The following is a 20,088-nucleotide window of genomic DNA, read 5'->3' as shown; positions in this document are numbered from 1 at the left end:
ACACGGATCCTAAAACAGCACAAGTAAGAGTCCCAACAGCTCTTCCTAGGGAAATTCCTGTGGGCATTGCTTTGTTTCTACCAACTGTTCAAGGTCAATATTTACTTAAGCAAAACACAACTGTGGCAGTTACAAAGCTAGATCAAGCCGAGTACTGGGCACCCAAAGGACTAGGCCCATACATTGCCTTTACTCACATTTATGAGACATATGCTAACAGAAAATTTAAGAGAGGAAAACATACCTTCACTGCCACCTTTCAAGGTTATGTCTGATGAAAAGCTTGTGGAGGATCTTGAGCCAAGAGAGTCCAAGCTATCAAAGGAATCGTCTCTTTTATGGCTAGCTGAAGGTGGAAAGGGCTCTCCCCGGTCCACGTACCAAATATCACCGTACCCACTATCCCTGCCACTTCTGTTCAGGTGGCTGGACTCTTCAAGTGCCTATGAGAGTAAGTTTTGAAAAATGTTTTGTAATAGTTTAAGGCAGAATGCTACTAATGATTTTTCACTCAAAAATTTTAAAATGTGTTCTGACTGCAAAACAAACTTTAACAAAGACTATTGCAACACCTCTGAAAGAGACCTATACAACAGAAGGCCTTGAATTTCTCGCTTCAGCCTAACAGAATCAAAACCAGGCTCTTCACAATCTACTAAGTCCATCACAGCAGATGACCTCTGAATTTCTTGATTATATCGTTAGCAGAAGAACCAGTGTAAGCTAAAACTTATTCCTTTCACACAGCCTTTGATAGCAAGCAAAACAAACAAAAAATCCACTACTGTGTTCCCCAAATTAAAAATAAAATGAACCCCCCAACAGATCCTTCAGTGTTGACGCTATAACATACAGAAAAGTATGAAATTTAGGCTGTTTATTTACTACTCCTTGTGGATTTCTTACCTTGGTCAACGCTTGCCCTAATAACTTCTCAAATGCTTTAAGATTGAGGTATGGACCATTATAATGAGGATTACTTTGTGCTTTTCTCCCAAGCCAGTACAATGTAATCAAAACCTAGGGGTATAAAACAAAAACTCAAAGTTTGCTACTTGCCTCTCAAACCATACACCAATATAAAAGCATCTAACTATGCTGTTACGAGATGTTTTCCAAAATGAAGTATTAAAATCTTGTCTACAGTGTAAGCCAAAATTAAAACCAAAGACTGTTACGATGCATATAATATAACTCAAGTAATCAGATATAACTGCTGTTTCTAATTATTACATTTATTTGGAAAGGAGCTTGGCTGCACAGAGATCACCAAAACATGGCACTAATTTGCATCAGATGAAAGAACAGCAGAAGAATAAGGTAAGCATGATAGTGCCATAAACAGAAATGTTTTTAAACGATATTTAACCAAAATTAGTGTAAAATTATTTCAGAAAGCATTGAAGTAAATATCTTACATTTTTCACTCTTCTGTTGGTCTCCTCTGGTCTGAAGCAGGGCAGGGAATGAGAAAGAAACAAAACAAAGTTTTAAAATCACTTAAACTTTATTATTATTCAACATTTAAATGGTTTGAAGTCCAATTAGAAACTAGTATAAAATATGAAATTCTTCCAAAAGAAATAAAAAGCAATGTGCTTTGAATTCTCAGGCATAACTCCACACTATTTCGATCATTATATATAAAGTAAGAAAACATTTTAGTTTCTGATTTGAGAGGAGTTCAGAAAGGCTCTAGGCTTTTTTAATTAGCCAAGGTTTTTAGTTACCAATAACTACAAAAAAAGTGGAAAGCAAGCTAATGACTTGGGACAATATAGTTTATATTATCCAGGAAGAGCTTTGGTTCCATATGAGAGCAAATTCAATTGTTACAACTAGAGGGTGGTGGGAGGGTGGTGAAGTAGTGTTATAGTTTCCAAAATATTTGCCTCATAGTTGCGTAGGACACTTAAATCTAAAAAGAATTTTTCAGACAAAAAATATAAGTGAACATCTGAAACAGGGACATTTGGAAAGAGCTGCTGCAGGGTTGGGAGGAGGGTTGTGGTTTGCTTTCATGTGAGACATCTCTCTCCAAATTAAAAAAAAAAAAAAAAAAAATGATACGAGCACTGACAGTGTTTTGCTTTTGTTTTGCTTTGTTTTTTTAAATGACCAATTTGTGGCACATTTTGCAAGCATACCAATGCACACCCATAGTGATTCTTTTCTCCTGTTGCTCCTTTTAAGAACATTAAGAAACTTCTCTGATGGGAGCCTCCCAGACAAGAGGTACCACAGGTTCAGTCCTCAGGTGTAAATATCCACAGCTGGACTGCAGAGAGCAGCTGTGCCACACTCCCATCTTCACTGCCAGCAGGTAAGGAGCGGAAAACCACCTCTCACTCATCTAAATAACTTCTCATGTGCCCAAGATGCTTTTGGTTTTGGGCTGGCTCAGCAGCAAAGTGACACATGGCAGGGGGGGAGATTCCAAAAACAAACAAACAAAAAAAAAAAAAAACCACAAGTGAGGAGTCAATATATGGTGGCAGAAAGTCCTATATAGAGTCCCAGTTCAGACCCACAATGCATCAGGTCACATAGTCCATTTCTGGCTGGCTGCCTAGAAACAAGTTAGTCAAAGGGTGCAAGGAAAAAGTAAAATGAACTGTGCAGTAGTTAACAAGGTAGCAAAGTGACTGGGCCTGGTCAGCACAGACAGCACTCATTAGGGAAACATGATACTCAGTGCAACGTGACAACCAGCCCGCACACAGATTTCCCTGCCTTTCTTTCCTCCTATCTTGAGTGTTTGTTCCCACTCAGGCCAGCTAGGATCGCCATGCCCATCCGCTACACTATGAGGAAATCACACAGCTAAGAACATGAAGTCATCATGTACCCAACCTGCACAATGCCTGCCTGAGACTTCCTCAACATCACATCGTGAAGGTGACACCAATTTTGTAGCAAGAAACATATTTCTCATAGAAAGGAGAAATGCATCTCTTCTAATGTCAAGTATTTGCAAATATGTTTTAAAACCCCTTCTGAAACACACTGCCTTTTGGTTTTGTTTTTTTTTTAAAAGGGTATGAAATGGGAGAAATTTTTCTTCCTTTTCATCAGTACATGGATCTCTTTGCAAATGTAGATAGTACTGCACATGCTATGGCTGTTACCTAATGAACTGACTAGAGGCAGGCTGGTTACCAAGCAGAAAAATGAAAATTGTTCTTGTGATGCTGTGCATCAGCATAACTTTTTTCCACACCTGAAGGAGAACGTTTTAAAGGTCTCTTTAGCTTCAAGGTCTAAGAGCCTTTCATTAGGGCAGAATTTCCTTCATTATTTGCAATTGTAAAAGCAGAGGCCATGTATGCCCTTGCTAAGGATGTCTTAAAGTTTGCTTCCACACTTTAGCAGTCTAGTAAGCAGTGAAAAATTCTGCCTTTAGTCAGTTATGCAGCATATCTAAACCAGCATATCTAAGAGGTTGCTGGTCACACCAGCTTTCAAAAGGAAGCTCCATGACTGGACATGGTGTGCATTTCTGCTCTTCATGAGTTCTCTGGGACCATTTAAGTCAATCATTTGCAACAGGAGGAACATTCCACTGCTTTTATTTTTTGTATATTGCCTGAATTTGAATAATCATGTGCATAATGATGCCTACGTACCTGGGCTATAAACACTGCAAAACTTAATGTTCACAAACTAGTGAGCATTGTTTGCCCAAAATGCAGACAGAGAACTATTTCACACACACACAAATGTGAGACAATGCTCCATTCACACGTTTGCTAGGCTAACAACGGAAACAAACTGTCAAGTTGTTTACTCAGTACAGCTTTTCCAGATTTGTGACTTTACTTACGTTACTGCATGTCTTTGAACTATGCCCGTTAGCTTCTGAACCTTTTAAGCAACTTGTCACAATAGATGTAGCCAAGCATAAGAACAAACAAAACAAGAAAACCCCCGCTAATCTAGAGCAATCAGTTCCTCATTTATATAGGTATATATTAATTCTTCGACAGCCCTTACATAAGGAAAAAAGGGGACTCGGAGTGATTTATGTATTGTCTGAGAATCTGTGTAAATTTAAGACCTTTTTGCCAAAAAAATAAAAAAAATAAAAAAATAAAAAGCCAATGCTGACATCTTATTGGAAAGTCATAAAAATCGGTTGTCACTTACAGACTTCACAGCTGCTTCTCCTTTGTGAGGTGTGCATCTCACAAAAGATGCAGTTTGGATTTGTTTGCTATCTTCCTCTCAGTGACATAAGAGACACTTACATCTACATCTTGGTCAAGCTTAAACCATATCCGAGCTATGTGTGCACAAGCCATTGCCTAGTTACTCCCCAGTATGTTGCATTTATAATAGCATATTGTTAGAATGCTGTGGAAATACAACGTGAAATAGTTATATTAACAGAGTTTCTCCTTCATAAAGAGCTATCACCAAAATGTAAATACTGAGCAGTACTATGCAGCTTGGCTTGGGCTTTGAGCAACCTGGTCTAGCGGAAGGTGACCCTGCATTGCCCCCATGGCAGGGGGCTGGAATTAGATATTTAGGGTCCCTTCCAACCCAAATTGTTCTATGGTTTTATGATTCTATGCAGAGAATGGTCTAATGGGTAGGTCTGAAAAAAAACTATGGATATAGCAGCAACACAAAGCTAGAAGTCATAACTGGTGACAGCCTTCTCTGAAGTATACCAAATTCTTTGCTGCTGTGTGAGGAGGCAGGAACCTACTTTCTCTGACAATCCAAAAACAAGCTCCTGCTCTCACCTCTGCTCTCTTCTCACACAGGGCTGTCTAGCTCTAAAACTATGTGACCAAAACTCTCACATTCTCACACTATTTGATGAAATAGGTTAGAAGATGGAATGCAAGAACTTTGGCAATGCAGCTTTTAATCCTTTTAAATGCACCAAGACAATTATAACCTAATTTTGAACATAAGTCCAAGTGCACACACAGCACTGGTTATAAAGACATTTGTTGCATGAAAGCTGTTCTTGTAACAGGTAGAGGTAACCAACTTGAAGTATTTTCATCAGTGCAAACAAGCATCAATCCTACATTAAACAATTCTGAAAGAAAGTTGCTTTTTGATGTTTTTATTCAAAATGATGATAATGCCTAGCTGGTGCAAACTATAGCCTTTATGAAAATGTTATTCTGCATAACCTAATTCCTGCCTTGAATAAATGAATGCCATTGTGTTGAAACTTACAAGCAGGCTGCTACTTTACTCAGAAGGTTACAGCCAAAGCTGCGTCTTAAAAACAATCTGCTGAAAGAAGCGTGATCCTGTCCAAATGACAATTCCACACTGCTTATTAAATCATTTCATGTCACTTCAAACATTATCCTCATTTTCCCAAAGGTTTTTATTTCTCATTTCACTAACAATGCAACTTCACTAAAGATGTCTGAACTAAGCAATAGAATCTGCTTAAGAGGGCAGTTGCGATTTTACAGAAATAATCTTATTGCGTATGTACACTTTGTCTGCTCCTGCCTGCCACAGTCACAATGTTTTTAGTGTGTATTCTGAAATTTAAAGAAACAATTCTGATCCTCTGTGTTGCCTAATCTAATCTCAATGTCAAACCCCAACTAACTTTGAGGTCTCGAATTCAAAAACTGCAGCTTCTAATTCATGTAAGGATGAACCTTAAACTTTTATAGAAACCACTGCCGATAGTTAAGTACAACTTCAAGGTTAGCTATCCTGAAAAATATATCAGACGCAGCATGAAAGTCTAAAGGCCATGACATAATGTGTGAGATATTATAATAATTATGAAGAATAACTGCACAATTCCAGGCTGAACTCTGCTACAAAACATGTAAAATAACCACCTACATAGAAGTAATACCTTTTGTGTAAGTCATCTGATATACGTCAATTGTTTAGCAAACAGAAAAAAAAGACAAATGGGACAAAAATAGCTTTCACTTGTTAGTAGATGAGATACTTAGAGACCAAATACCTTAGTCATATTTGAACAAAATGCACATTCACACACATCGCTCACACCCAGTCACCACTAAGGGAGGAATGTTTCTCTAATGAGGACCACTCTACGAGAATAAAAGAAAGGGACACGGCAGATCAGCAGACTGAGCTGAAGCTCAAGGAATTTATTCTCAACTCCACTGTTTGCTCAAGGTTAAATAGCAAAATTAGTCACTAAGGCCCTTGCCTGACAATACAAAGACTTTGGCAGCAGCTCTACCTTCAGGATTTCCTGGTCTCCCTTCCCCTTCCAGCCGCCTCTGTTTGCTGCCCTGTGGTTATGCCAACACAGCTCTGAATCACACTGTGAATCAGGACCACAGGGCTGAGCCAGTTTCTCTGTTTGGGTTTTTCTAATATACATTTTTTAATGCCCCAATTAGCTCACTCATCTCTTTTATGCCACACTCGTACAGCCTCATACTGCCTCAGCACAACAATGGAGACAGCACATGGCCACACGTCAGCAGAGGTACTTGGTTTTGAGGCGCAAGGAAAGCTTTGTTATTTTGATGTATTTTGAAATATTTCAAAAATAAAAATTGTACAGGACAGTCATACACCTACAGTAACCAGCAGAATGTAGTAGTTGAAGAAAAAAATCAACTCGACTTAAACAAAAAAAACATATCCACTGGAAATGCTAACACTTGCATACATCTATCTCCTGTGTCTCTGTACAATACAGCAGTGTATTATAAGTAGCTATATTTAGGTTAACTGATTTAAAAGCTTTTATTAAATATAGCCAATGGTTTGGATTTTGTTTTCTTAACACATTATCTGGTTTGTTTCCCTGACATCCTAATATATATTAAATTCCAGAAGCCATCAATTCATGGCAACAGCTCTACTTTGACACTTGACTTTGTTGCTTTCCAAGGAGAAAATCAACATGGAGCTTAAGACCAAAACCAAGAGATGTCAGAGCAAAACCTTGGAAGATGATTTTCCAGCACCCATTTCAGAAAACATGGCTTTCTAAAGGTCTGTTTCTAGTGTAGAAACACATATGAAATGTGGATATTGATGTAGAATTAACAAAATCTAGATATATCAGAGAATCCCCTTCCCTTAAATGAGCTATCAGCTGAATAGTAATGATGTGGTCATGAGAGATAAGATAACTCTGGTTCCATTTACAGAGAGGAAGAAAGAACAGAGACACTCCCACTGACAGAAAGGAATGTGCCAGTGACAAATGCACCATGCCCAGTGCCAAACCCTTCCCTTGGTGACGAGTACCCCCAAACAACCTAACAGCTGCCAAAGCTATCTATTGCCCATCCCTTCCTCCATGCTACATTTCTTACTAACACAGGACTTAAGCAGAAAACAGACTTCAGTTTCAACAGAAATATCAGTGCTCTCCTTCTCACTTTCTACCCACCCAAGCAGCAGTTCCACCACCCAGATGCCCTCTGAAGGGCTTGGGAAAGCCTTGTCCTGACCCAGGGGCAGAACAAGCCTCTTTGCTGAGCTCCAGGCATTCCAGCCCGACACCGACCACCTTCACTTACGCGTCTGAGGAAAACGTCGGAGGGTTCAAAGGGTTCTCTGCCCCCGCCGAGGTAAGCTACACAGGAGACAAACGCCGTCTGTCCAACTAGCAGCGGGCTCGTGCTAAGTTTTAACCTCTTTGGACACCTACTCAACTGCTATTAATATTGCCGTTATCGGATTTCACTGAATTCCCGCATGCTGCTCAGAATAGAAAGGCTTCAATGGACGACAGGACTGCGGCATGGGTACAGAAACATGAGGACATTCCTCCAGCCAGCACTTGGATTCTTAGCGAACTGATACTCAGCCCTGAGAGCCACAGCTTGCTGCTAAGATTGCTAGAAACAGAATGGTCTGGTTATTGCAGAAGCGTTTGAGAACAGCTTTTGAGAACGCACCTTCCTACTCAACTGCTCTATAAATACAAAAAGCACATGTATTTTCCATAGCAACGTATCCACCGCACCCCCGTGCCACTTACATTGTAACCGTATACAGTGTCAGGTGTAAAATGACGGCAGAAAGTGTTTCTCCATGCCCCTACAAAACCACCGGCACGCAGCAAGGAGCTCCGTGAGCCCTGGTGGCCAAGTAGCCTGTCCCCACCCCACACCCTGCCCTGCTAATGAAGGGGCCAAGGGGGTGGGGAAGAGAAGGATGCCCAAGAGGGGACAGGCAGCAAGGGAATTCAGCCGGCCAACACCCTCCGTGGGAACACGGCCCTGTCCATCGCCTCAGAGCCCGTCCCTTCGTACTGCCTCTCCGGCATGGTGCTTCCTTGCTGATCTCACCCATTATGCTCCCATGCTATTCTTAAATCTCTTGTCAAAACAAAAACAGGCACTTCTAGAAACATGCATCAACCCCGACAAGTTACAGGACACTCATATCATTCATTTCCTCACGCTCTTTTCCAGCCCCTCCCTGGGTGGCCCATTTCTGCCAGCTTCCTCATACCTCAGCTTAAGCCATGGGCTCCCCCCAAGAGGAAACTAACATTCAGGATGTTGCAGGGCAGGCAACATACCTGTCAAATAAATTAAATAAAAATAAAAAGCCACACCCCACACCAAATCCACAAAATAATGCCAGAACAAGGCTGTGCAGAGGAGCCTGGCTGATAACCTGAGTGCCCTTCACGGGTCAGGACTTGGCAGGGGGAGAGGGAGGGATCATCACTGCAGTAACAGCTAGCACAGAAAGAGGGGACTGAGAGGTACCTGCATCCTTCTGCTCAAATTTTAATGTATTAGAAATACTTTAACATTCTTTAATATCATTAGCATGGCTTTGTTGACTGCTCCTTTTCTGTATGGTTCATATACATTAACTTCTATTGCATTGAGTTTTGAAGAACCTTTCCCTATATTCAGTCACCCCTACCAAACTACGCCAACTTGTGTAAATTTTGTAGATTAATTTGAATAGAAGTCCATATGTGGAACATTCACAGTATGTTAGCATTCTTTCCAAAAGGACTAGCTGGTGTATCTGTGGGGTCACTGAATAAGAAGTATCAAAATAGGCAATTCAGTGCAATCCTGTAAGATTTTAGGAATGCATACAAGAATACATGAAGGTACAACTGTTAACTAGCACAGAAATACTTCAACAGGAAGTCACACACACACACATAAAAGTATTCTGTATAAAGTATATTATTTGCTTTAGCTGAACTGCAGCAACCATGGCAACTCACAGTTAGCATTTTTTCAAGGTAATACCAATATTCAGTTTCCTCTATTGCCCGATGCCTCTTTGTCATTATTAAATTAAGCATTTCCAATACTGTTGTCCTTTTCACTCCCACTCCTCTATCTAATGACAGCATTTCAACATCCCCTCTTCCCACAGAGGGATACTAGAGGTAATTTTGCAGAATAGCCCTCAATACTGATTCATTTATTCCCTCTGAGTATTGCTCAGACACCTCTGCACCAACTCAGGATATAGATAAACAACTTACTGCAAGGTAAGCTAAGGTAAAAATTTTCCATGTACCAACATGGAAAAACATAGTACCCTAGCAACTGCCTGTGTGCACTCTTGCCCTCAACCCCCAGGATTAATACAATTGTTCAATTAGGAAAAAGTGTTCTGTGGTGGTCCCTGAGGAATAGGTAGGATTTAGCAGGTTATCCATCTTTTCTTACTCAGAGACAGAGATTTTTATTTTTTTTTTTTAGACTGTATAATCAGATAGGAGAAATTACTTCAATGTCCTGCCTTGCACCATGCTCTGAAAAAGATTTGGTAAACAATCTTTTTTTTTTTTTTTTTTTTTTTAATGTCAAGTAAATGGGTGGTGATGTACAAAACTCCTCGTGTATAAGCAAAATAGTTTACTACAGTTTTATAATACTCAATAGTAACTTCAGGAGGTTTGTTTAATTTCTATGGGTACAAAAAGAAGTCTAAAAAACTCATGTCTATACTATAAAAGTTATACCTCATATTTGGCAAAGAACATAAAAGCTGACAAAGAAAAAATATGACTGGCAGTAACTTATACCAAGTATCACTATGCTCATGCCTGTGCTCATATTGAGTTTCAACAGTGCAAACAGGTATTTACTTGGTTGCTGTTGTTCTAACGCATACACAGAAAACAATTCAGTGCATAGAGGTGACTCTCTAACAGTTTAGAGAAAAAACTACAGATGCTATGGCCCATGAATGGGAGATGGTCCAGACTTTAGTCCACTCCAGTCACCATCTCTGCACAGGAGCCAGAGGAGGACAAAGTTCATTTACCATTCTAAACAAAATATTCCCTGAAGAATCTCCGGATTCTCTGACTATCTAACCATAGTCTGGTTATCTTATTTTGGTGGCCTGTATTACATTACATTACACAAGAAAGGACATTCCTTTTGTCAGCTGCTAGGTGAAAAGAGGTAACCAACCCAGCTACAAAGGCTGGACTTTCCCATTCCTTTGCACCGCAGAATAACTAAGATTGCAAAAACTGAGGCTGATGGGACATCCATTAGCCTGAACTGTCTGAACATGGACATGAATATTGCTGATCTTTCAATGCTGGATGAAGGCAAAAATTTGAAACTGACAACCTGGGCAGCATCAACCCTAACCCCTCTTTATGCTTTCAACTTTTGCCTCAGTGTTAAAGAACAAATACTTTAACATTTTAAAGCAGGATTACTAAAAGAATAGCTTTTGGGAAAATATCATAAAACTTGTATTTTTGAAGTAATTTAGATCATTTTATAGAGATGGTCAGAGGGAAGATGACAAAATGGAGCTACAAGGTAAGTGCAATTTAGCTCATGATAAATATTTTTGGAAAAAAAGTTAAAGCTATGTTGGAATTTGTCCTTAAGTAAACATAAATCACCACTGCATGGCTGGATCATTTAGTTTAATGTCTACATTTGGAATAAAAACTTTAAAGGACTACTGGGTTTTATAGGTAATATTTTGGCAGAATATCTCACAATCAAAAAGCACTGAAGGAGTTATAATGCTTCCTTTTTAAGATTTTTGCCTCATTTTCTTTATATTTCTTTGAGTTACTCTAGCAACAGAGATCACATCATCACTCACCACACAGAGCACAAAAACATGTCACAGACAGAACGTAACTTTTCCCTATGAAAGACAGGTCTCTATCAACTTGAGTTGAAGCACGCATACCCAAAAAAAGTGAGATAATTAGATCACATAAATACAATCAGACTTTAATATTTCCTGCCTTTTTTTTTTTCCATCTGCCATCATTTGGGAAGATGGATTCAGAACTACGAAAGAGCCCTTCAATAAATGCATAATTAAATGTTTATTTATTCAGCCTTATCAGAAAAAATGCTGGAAGAGAACATGCTTCCCTAAATCAGCTCTCCAAGAAGACATGGCATCAAACAGAAATTAAAAAAACACTACCAAGTTATAAAAAATAAACATCATAAAGTAAAATTTATAAGTAACTCTTAGAAAAAGCACGCCCTCTTTTTTTTTTTTTGAAAAGCAGATAAAATCTAAGATGAGCAGATATTATTTTCCATATTTACTAGAATTCTCACCTTCTGTCCCCAGTTTCTGCAACATGTCCATGTAATGGAGCTACTTAAGAATGTAACTATTCTTATTCAGGTTCCTTATGGCTTCAGATCTATTTCTACAACATATGAAATGACTAAATTCAATTTATTTCTATCAATATCACTGGATAAGTGTTTGCTTTTTGGTGGAAAAAGAATCTGTCCACCCCAGTGGACAAAAGCACTTTAAAACTGCTTTAAGCAGCCAAGTCAGATAGAGGGTATTTTTAAACATTTGCTCAAAACATTAAGAGTTTGAGGTCAAGTTTTCTGGCCAAGTTTTTAATGTTGGAAAAATGAATGCTTCTTTGCTGCAAAGTGAGAGAATGGGTAAAAGTCCAAATACTTGCTTTGCCAGAATGTTAGAAGGTCTGTGTGGGAGGCAAAAAGGGGGAGGCAAAAAAAAAAAAGACACACAAAATCACCTCCCCCAGCCCTCCCCCCCCCCCCCCCCCAGAGTATGACCATATACCTCTGGAGTTGGAGAATTTATATCAAGCAATATTCCGAGCATCCCAGCCTACTGCAGCCAAATGTGCTAGAGTTTCTGTTGCCAACTTAAAGGAGTCTGAAAATAAAACCTTGAACAAAATTAATGATATGGAAAAACAATCCCAACCACAAAACTGTAGATGATCTCACACCATCTCTTTTCACGGGTACTCATGAAGTATGTAATTTGTACCACGAAACTGATGACTGAGGAAAAAAGCTTAATACACCAATTAAGACACCACCAAAATGCTCCAACAAGCTATTACAACTCAGTCTGGTGGTAGGGAGGGAGTGGAACAAAAGGATCCAATTCTGCTCCAAGTGAGGCCATGGCAATATTCCCAACATTTTTAATGAGTGTATGAGTAAATCCTAAATTAGGAATCTTCCTTCTCATGAGAAAGTAGATACTATATGCACTAACTCCTGGAAACTGCAGTTAGCCATCTGCAGAATTTCCCCAACTGTCTGGCCAGAAGTAGGCTCCTTAAAACACACGTGGTGGTTGGAAGCTATCATTCTCAGAAGTCACTCAAACTGCAAAGCCTGGATAATGAAACAGCACTTAGGCTCTGAAATAGGTTAGTCTAGAGATCCTCTACAACTACTTGAAAGGAAGTTGTGGGAAGCAGCCTCTTCTCACAGGTAACTAGTGGTAGGACTACAAGGAATGGCCTCAAGTTGAGCCAGGGGAGGTTTAGGTCAGAAATGAGGAGACATTTATTCTCAGAAAGACCAGTCAGGCATTGGAATAGGTTGCCCAGGGAGGTGATGGTGTTACCGTCCCTGAAGGCGTTCAAGGAAAGGTTGTACCTGGTGCTTAGGGGCATGGTTCAGCAGATGACATTGGTAGTGACATTTAGCAGATGATATGGTTGGACCAGATGATCTTGGAGGTCTTCTCTAACCCTAATGATTCTATGATTCTAATTTCCACACAACAATATGGCAGAAATTTTGACCCTAATAAGGTTAATAGAAACCTAAAAGCTTATCTAGGAATCCATGGCTTAAACAGATCTCTATAAAAGGATCTCTTACAAAGGCTGTGAATTACAATCCTTATTGCGTTTAATCATTGCAAAGATTATATCAAACTAATGATTAAACTTCAAAGTATGTCAATTGCAACAGTGCAATTGACAGTGTAAAACAGTGCAAAAAACAAGGCTCAGCTTCCTAGGGAAGAGTCCACACATTGCATTAGCAAATTCTAAATTCAGACTAGCTACCTTGGAGGTGTCTGTGGAAACAGCCCTTTTGATCTCAAGCTTTTAGTCCTCTTTGAATTTAGAAGTCCCAACAGCAACACTTATGTGGCTGTATTCACTGTTTTCCAATTCAACTAAAAGACAAGGACTTATCCCCCAATGAAGACTTCTAATATAGACAGAATGAGAAATGTAAAGGTAATTTGATAAAACTAATCGTATGTTTCTCCTCTTGATTACACTTAATTGTAATTATAGAGTTGCTAGCCTACCTGAAATGAATTGTAGTTAGGGAAGGATCTTACAGGAAGCCATCTCACAGGTCTCATCTCCAGGGTGCACATTGCAACAGCAAGATTCAGGATAACTACCAAGGTCTCCCTCTCTTTTCTTCACCAAGCTAACAGAACTACAAGTAGTAGTTAACTCAGTGCAATAGAGGAGTAACCAGTATCATTCACCAACATGGAGAATTGATCAGTCTCTGATGATGGGTTAGGGATAGGATGTCAAAGTGCAGAAAAACTAAAGCACTTCTTGACTCTGAGACAACCACCATAAAGTGCAGGAGAAACAAATGGGATGGAAACACCTTCACCCTTTGACCCAGAGAAAGCATACGTGAGAGATAAGCAAACACAATGATAATGCTCAAGGTTGCCAGGTGGCAAGATGTTGACCCATGTTATCCACACAACACCGGCTGGCAATATAAGCCTACACTAACTTTTTTTTGTAGTATACTTTCCCTTTCTTGCTGCATAGCAATAGACAGGTGGAGAAGGCAGCCATGAAAAACATAGCTGGAGTGCTCTTTATGTGTTATCCTTCCTACATGTCAGTACAGATGCAGTTCATGATCCAATTCATCTGTTGAAGTCTGTATTTTAAAATATAGTCAGTATTCTTGAGGTCCCTTCCAACCCCTACAATTATGATTCTGTGATTCTGATTCTTTTTCAGGAAGTGAAGGTAGAAAAATGCAAGTCGTCATCATCAAGGAAACACATTAATGGCATAGGAGAGTGTGCAAGATCTTTAAATACTCAAAAATAGCTTATACTGCAGTGTAAGTTACGCAAGCCTCGTTTCTAATAACATAAATCAGTTCCATCAAAAACAGCTCATGCTATAACAAATCAGCCATCTGTTTGATGCTAATTTATTGGAAGACACTGATTCTGAACCACTTCAGTAGTCAGATATTTCTTGCTCAGTGAAAAAGAAGGATAATGAATATTAAGGCCTCTACCACACTGCATTTAAAGCTCCTCACCTGGAAAACAGCACATTGAGTAAATATAAAAGTATGCACCTCTTTTTTTTTTTTCCCTGGCTGGAAAGAATCTGTAGAAACTTTCACTAGGGAAAAAAATCCAAAACTGTTGCAGGAACTGTGGACAGAGCACCAAGCATATAATTATATGAACCATTATTAAAAATTACATGGTTACTTAAGCCTCTGGGTGGGGGGAAAACAGCTAACAGAAACAATATGTGTACACATATGAATATATTTGAGCTTTTTCAAATAATAAAGTTAGCAGCAAAACAGAGGCAATATTTCACAAAGAAAAGCTATCAGGAAAAGAACAATGCATTAAAGACAGAGATATTCTATACAAGGGAAAAAAAAAAAAAGCATCCTGTCAACCATCCCATAATCCCTTCTCTTTTTAAGCAGCAACACTGGAATTTTAGTACTGATGAAGGCTGAAACAAGAACAGAAATCAGCAGCTTGTGAAGTAAACAGACCTTTAACATACAAGAAATTTAAATTCATTTTGTGCTCATTTACAACATGTAAAATCTCAAATACACTCATTCTGAGTGTCATACCAACTACCCCCGCAGTATGTTCTCTAACATGCCCCTCATTTCAGAGCAACATCTAAAGATAAAAGCTGCTTTGAAATTATGCTTTCTTAAAGGAAAAAAAAAAAAAAAAAAAAAAAGCCTTTTTGTTATTTTTTGTTAGCACAGCAGATTCTGCATTTCACATATTTCACATGTATAACTGAGCCTTACCAAAGCGCTTCCACAAGTAGAAGACCAGCCAGGGAGTACCACCAGTGGTAAGCCAGCTTTAGTGGAGTCATTATCAAAGTCAAACCAAATAAGCAATCCTATTCCACGAAGACAGTATCATGTACTCCATGTACTCTCTTAATTATCAGATTTATTGCAGGTACATTTTTTTTTTTTTAAGTGAAGACATATTGGAATAAACCACAATTTGCTTTATTTAATGAATTAACTTTTTTTTTTTTTTCTTCTGCCCTCTGTCTTCTACAGGGCTGTCCAGAGAAGCTATGGATGTCCCATCCCTGGAGGTCTTTAAGGCCAGGTTGGATGAGGCCCTGGGCAACCTGATCTAGTGGGTGGTAACCCTGCCTATGGCAGTGGGGTTAGAACTAGATAAGCTTTAAGATGACTTCCAACCCAAGCCGTTCTATGATTCTATGACTATCCCAGTTTCCTCACGCTCTTTTCTTTATTCCCATATCTTGCTGAGTTGACCATAATTGAAAAGCAATCTGTTCAATAATCCAGATACTTCCAGATCCTAGCTGTAAACAAATTACTACGATATCCTCCACCACCAAGGAAAGTACAAGTGTTTCCCTCCCCCCCCCCCCCCCCAATAATTACCCACTACTTTTTCTGTGTATGGATCAGGGCATTACACAATTTAATAAGGAAATGGATGAAAAGCTCTACAGCTGCATTTTGCAATACCATTAAAGAATAACCTTTTATAACCGTCACCTGTCTTCTACTTCAAAGCAGGCACTCTTTGAGGCTGCCCCAGTGTTGCTGTTTGTTTTACAAGTTGCCTGGCAAAGAGGCCCAAGCAATGGAGAATGAGAAGAGAAAAAAAGCATCTTCATTAGGTATCCTATCCTAAGTTAGCTGGAGAGTGATCAGAAGGCTAGTTCCAAACCACAGAAACAGTGGCACGTAGATCACCTACAGTAAAAGGACTTTAAACTGAGATTATGCTACACCTTCTTCACTTACAGGAAAATGCAGATTCTAGAATATTTTACAGGTAAACATTGACCTTAATAACACTCATTTTGAAATTGAAGACAGCTTTCACAATTAAATATATAACATTGACAAAGATGCCACAGTACCATGAGCTGAAGTAACCTGAAATAATTAGCTGGAGAATTCTCTCACAGATGACGGTAGAAAAATCACTGTTCAGTAGTTTTCTTCCACCACTCTCACTGCTACTTATTTCAGCTCACAAGGAACCCAATCACTCCTGTGTCTACAGATGCACAAATAACAGGAACATGTTCCATTAAACACTGTATGCCAAAACCTACATGCAATTAAGCCTGACCAAACAGTTTCTAGGAGCATGAAGATATTTGCTTTCCTGACAAAAATTTCACAAACAAAAGCTCCTTACATAACTACCTATGCCTTGGGTACATTTCCATCAAAAAAAGATTCCTTCCCCAGAAAATAAAAGCAAGCTTCTCCCCCTCCTCTGACTGCTCAGCAATTCATTTTTGCACAAATAAACCATACAAATATATTCCTGCGTAACAGAAAAGAAGCAGCTCAGAGTGTTCACTGCTTCCCCACCTCCCCTGGACTGGAATCGAGCCCATGCAGAGTCGTTCAGTTCAGGTTCCTCTATAAAAATGAGAAAAACACCTGTGGGTATGCAAATGAAACCATTCTGCCTGAAGAGGTGCTGCATTTAAGAATGGGAAGATGGATTTTGGTGATGCTGAAAATAGGTTGCTATGCTTCTGTGACCAGCTAAGATCCATTTCTCCACCACAGTTAATAATAAAGAACTGTATTCTTTAATGTTAGCTTTGCATCTAATTTTACTGCCATTCCCTTCTTTTGTCCTCACTACATTATCTTGTAACAAGATGTGTAGAGCAACACAGCAATTTAAGTAAAGCTCAGGTTAGATAGCTACACCAAGCAGCACAGAAATGCTAAAACTCTTGTGGACAGGGAAAGACAAGTGATGTCTTGCACGACATGATGCTACTCCAGCAGGATGCAGTCACACATAGCCATGACACACAAGCTCTGGAGTGGAGGCAGCATGAGCTGCAGCTCAATGTTAGCAAAGGTGCTGCTGCTCCCACAGCCTAGGAGCCAAGTCAACCCAGTACCCTTCATTGCATAGGTCTACTCTCTTCCTTTAAAGCAATGCAAAGCTGTGTACTGTCTGAACCAGTTAACTCCTTTATTCTTCAGAGACTATGCTACTTAGGAAAGAGAACCCTCTGCTTTTTGGCCTACTTCTACTTCACCATTTTCGTTTATGTGCTCGTATTTGAGCTGCTGGAAGGAACCAGGACTTTTTTTTTTTATTCTCATATATCTTCATGTTCAGTGTGTATTTATATTTAGACAGTTTTTCAAGCCACAGCACTTTTTCATTGCAAAATTCATTTTTGGGGAAGAAAAAAAGTAAAGGCTAAAAAAAGTCCTAGGAAGACATTTGATATATTAAATTTGTTTTTAAGAGTAAGATTTCCTTTCTTTTCTGAGCCCTATTTCAGTGAAGATTTCACAACTCACACTTGAACTGAATTTCACAAGTGTGAATCCAACCCTTGCCATCAGATACTTCAGTTTTTACCTTGTCCAGCTTTCTCCCACACACACTTCTCTGCCCTTTCACTGTAGCACCTTATTGTGCAAATATGCCTTCTGACAAAACCGACAAGCACCAGCACTGCACTCCAGCTTTTCTCTTGATAATACTCGCACTGTCCATTAAAAGAAGTAAATTTATCAAGCAACTTTGGCAGACACACGACACAGTACAAACATAGGCTACTTGCCTAGTTCATTCTGAGTACCTGGGGCAACACTGTATGCTCTTTCCACAACAGTACTGGGAAGACATGTGATGAGCTTAATTTGTCCTCCTGCACACAGAGCCTAGTGCACAGCTGCAAGCAGATACCGCGCAGCCATCATTCACGTGGACCCCAGCAAACAAAGCTCAAGATTGTGGGCTTGTACATTGGCTGCCATCAGCCCATGGATTCATAGACTTACAGTCCTACCTGAACAACGAAAAAGAGTACCAGATAGAAAAGTAGAAACTTACAAGCACAGTCGTATTATTTTGATGGCAATCACCACCCTAGACTGACTATACCACCTAAGTAACTGGAAATTTCTGTATGGGTTATGCCATAATTAAACAAATTGACTTGTTGAATGCATTTGCGGGTTATTCAAATAGTATTAGAGAAGACTGAATTAAACTGAAGAATTTGGTCACAGCTAGAAGAGGGAAGTGTCTCAGAAGGACATAATGTTACTTACAAAAGTTATTCTTTTGCAATGTAATTATTTTCGTCTTGAAGGAACAAAACATTATAATGAAGTGTCAAATAACACTAATTAGTAACTACTGCAAAGTGGCTTCTGTATGATTTCTCAACAGCAATCAACATTGAATACAAGAGAAGAGTCCGTATTTCAAAGAATAAAGTGTTCTGCACAGCAAAAGCAAGTGTTTTGCAGGATGAGCACAGCAGAGGAACATCATTACTGATGCATCTTCTGTGCTTATTCAAGCTGGGTGGGTGTGCCTTCTGCATAACCATCTGATGTGTGATCTTCCAGTTACATTACCCATGCCAAAACCAGTAACAAAGCCTCTTAAATTAACTGATCTTTTTAGAGCAAAAGTAGGTTTTCAGTAATGATGCTGAATATAGCATATGCAAATATACGTGCCAGCTTATTGGCAGAGAACTTCAGCCATTCCTATTATTCTTATTAAGCTCTTACTAAAATACCAAATGGTTTGATGAAAGAAAAGTTAGTTTCTAAGAATTCATAATGTTTTTCTTTTCACAATAGCAAAACCTGGCTACACGTAGAAGTGAAATGCTGGTCTAGATTAAAAGGTGTATAATCCCTCCCCACAACAGTTTTATTGACCTCTTCATTCTCTGTATACAACATTCCACACTTGCTAAAGCTTAACAATAGTAGATCGTTTGACTGATTTAGAAAATCAAATTTTTTATTTGCTTCCATAAAATTATTTGCTTCCATAAAATTTGTGCCTGATTTCTTTCCTCAGCCATGCTTTCTTGGAGGCAGTCATCAAAATTTACACAAGTTAAAACCAGCTTTCACTGGATGTGACCTTTGCCAAAGCTCACTCAGGAGTGTCCACATGGGGCCAGATCAAAACCCTGTCTAGCCAAGGAGGATGGGATGCTGAATGGTTGCCTAAGGAAGAATAAAAATAAAGCAAGCAAGACGCTTCTCCCTCAGGCACTTCCCAAGCTAGATGGGGTTTTCCTGTATTAAGTAACTCCTAAGAGATTTCTCTTCCATGAACTTCTCCACTACCCTCTGAACTCAAGCAAACTCTTATCAAGGAAATCTGCTACACTATAAGAATAATCAACCAAAAGAAGGGGTGAGACACAGAGACTAGTTGAACTACTCTGCTGTAACATTTGCTAGTGAGGTTTCTATGTTCATTTGTTGCTCATTGCTTTGTCCACCTTTCCTCTTCATCCATCACCTCTTTTTCTGGCTAAGGACTCCTAGCATCTTTAGAAAAGCAGCAGAAACTATTCTTACTTACAGTCAGAGAATTGTCACAAGAATGAAGATCTCCCAATGCCATGGTTTAATTTTGTGGGTATCTGGGGAAGAGGTGGGAGAATGGCAAAAAGGAAAGCGATCAAAGTGCAAAGCTTCAGGTGGTATTTATAATACCCGCAAACTCCAGATTACCCACAACAGCATAATAATGTGCCATTGTTTTTTCTAGTCCTCATAATTCTTAGCAATATTTGGGTTATAT

General features: G+C 39.2%; 1 protein-coding gene across 15 annotated transcripts in view; it reads right to left on the bottom strand.

The window, feature by feature from the left end:
- The window catches only part of LMO7 (LIM domain 7), a 130,063-nt gene that overhangs the window by 43,097 nt on the left and 66,878 nt on the right, over positions 1-20,088 (bottom strand). For all 15 annotated transcript variants that reach the window (XM_082767672.1, XM_082767681.1, XM_082767682.1 and 12 more), the window contains exons 5-7: positions 1,419-1,449; positions 907-1,020; positions 245-443 (exon numbers count right to left, since the gene is read on the bottom strand). In XM_082767672.1, coding sequence (XP_082623798.1) covers positions 245-443; positions 907-1,020; positions 1,419-1,449 — 344 coding nt within the window. The remainder of the gene's footprint in view (positions 1-244; positions 444-906; positions 1,021-1,418; positions 1,450-20,088) is intronic.

Source organism: Aythya marila (assembly GCF_965140915.1).
Source record: "Aythya marila genome assembly, chromosome: 1".
Classification (NCBI taxonomy): Eukaryota; Metazoa; Chordata; class Aves; order Anseriformes; family Anatidae; genus Aythya; species Aythya marila.
The sequence above is the reverse complement of the archived record's forward strand: the minus strand, read 5'-3'. Positions and strand labels throughout refer to the sequence as shown.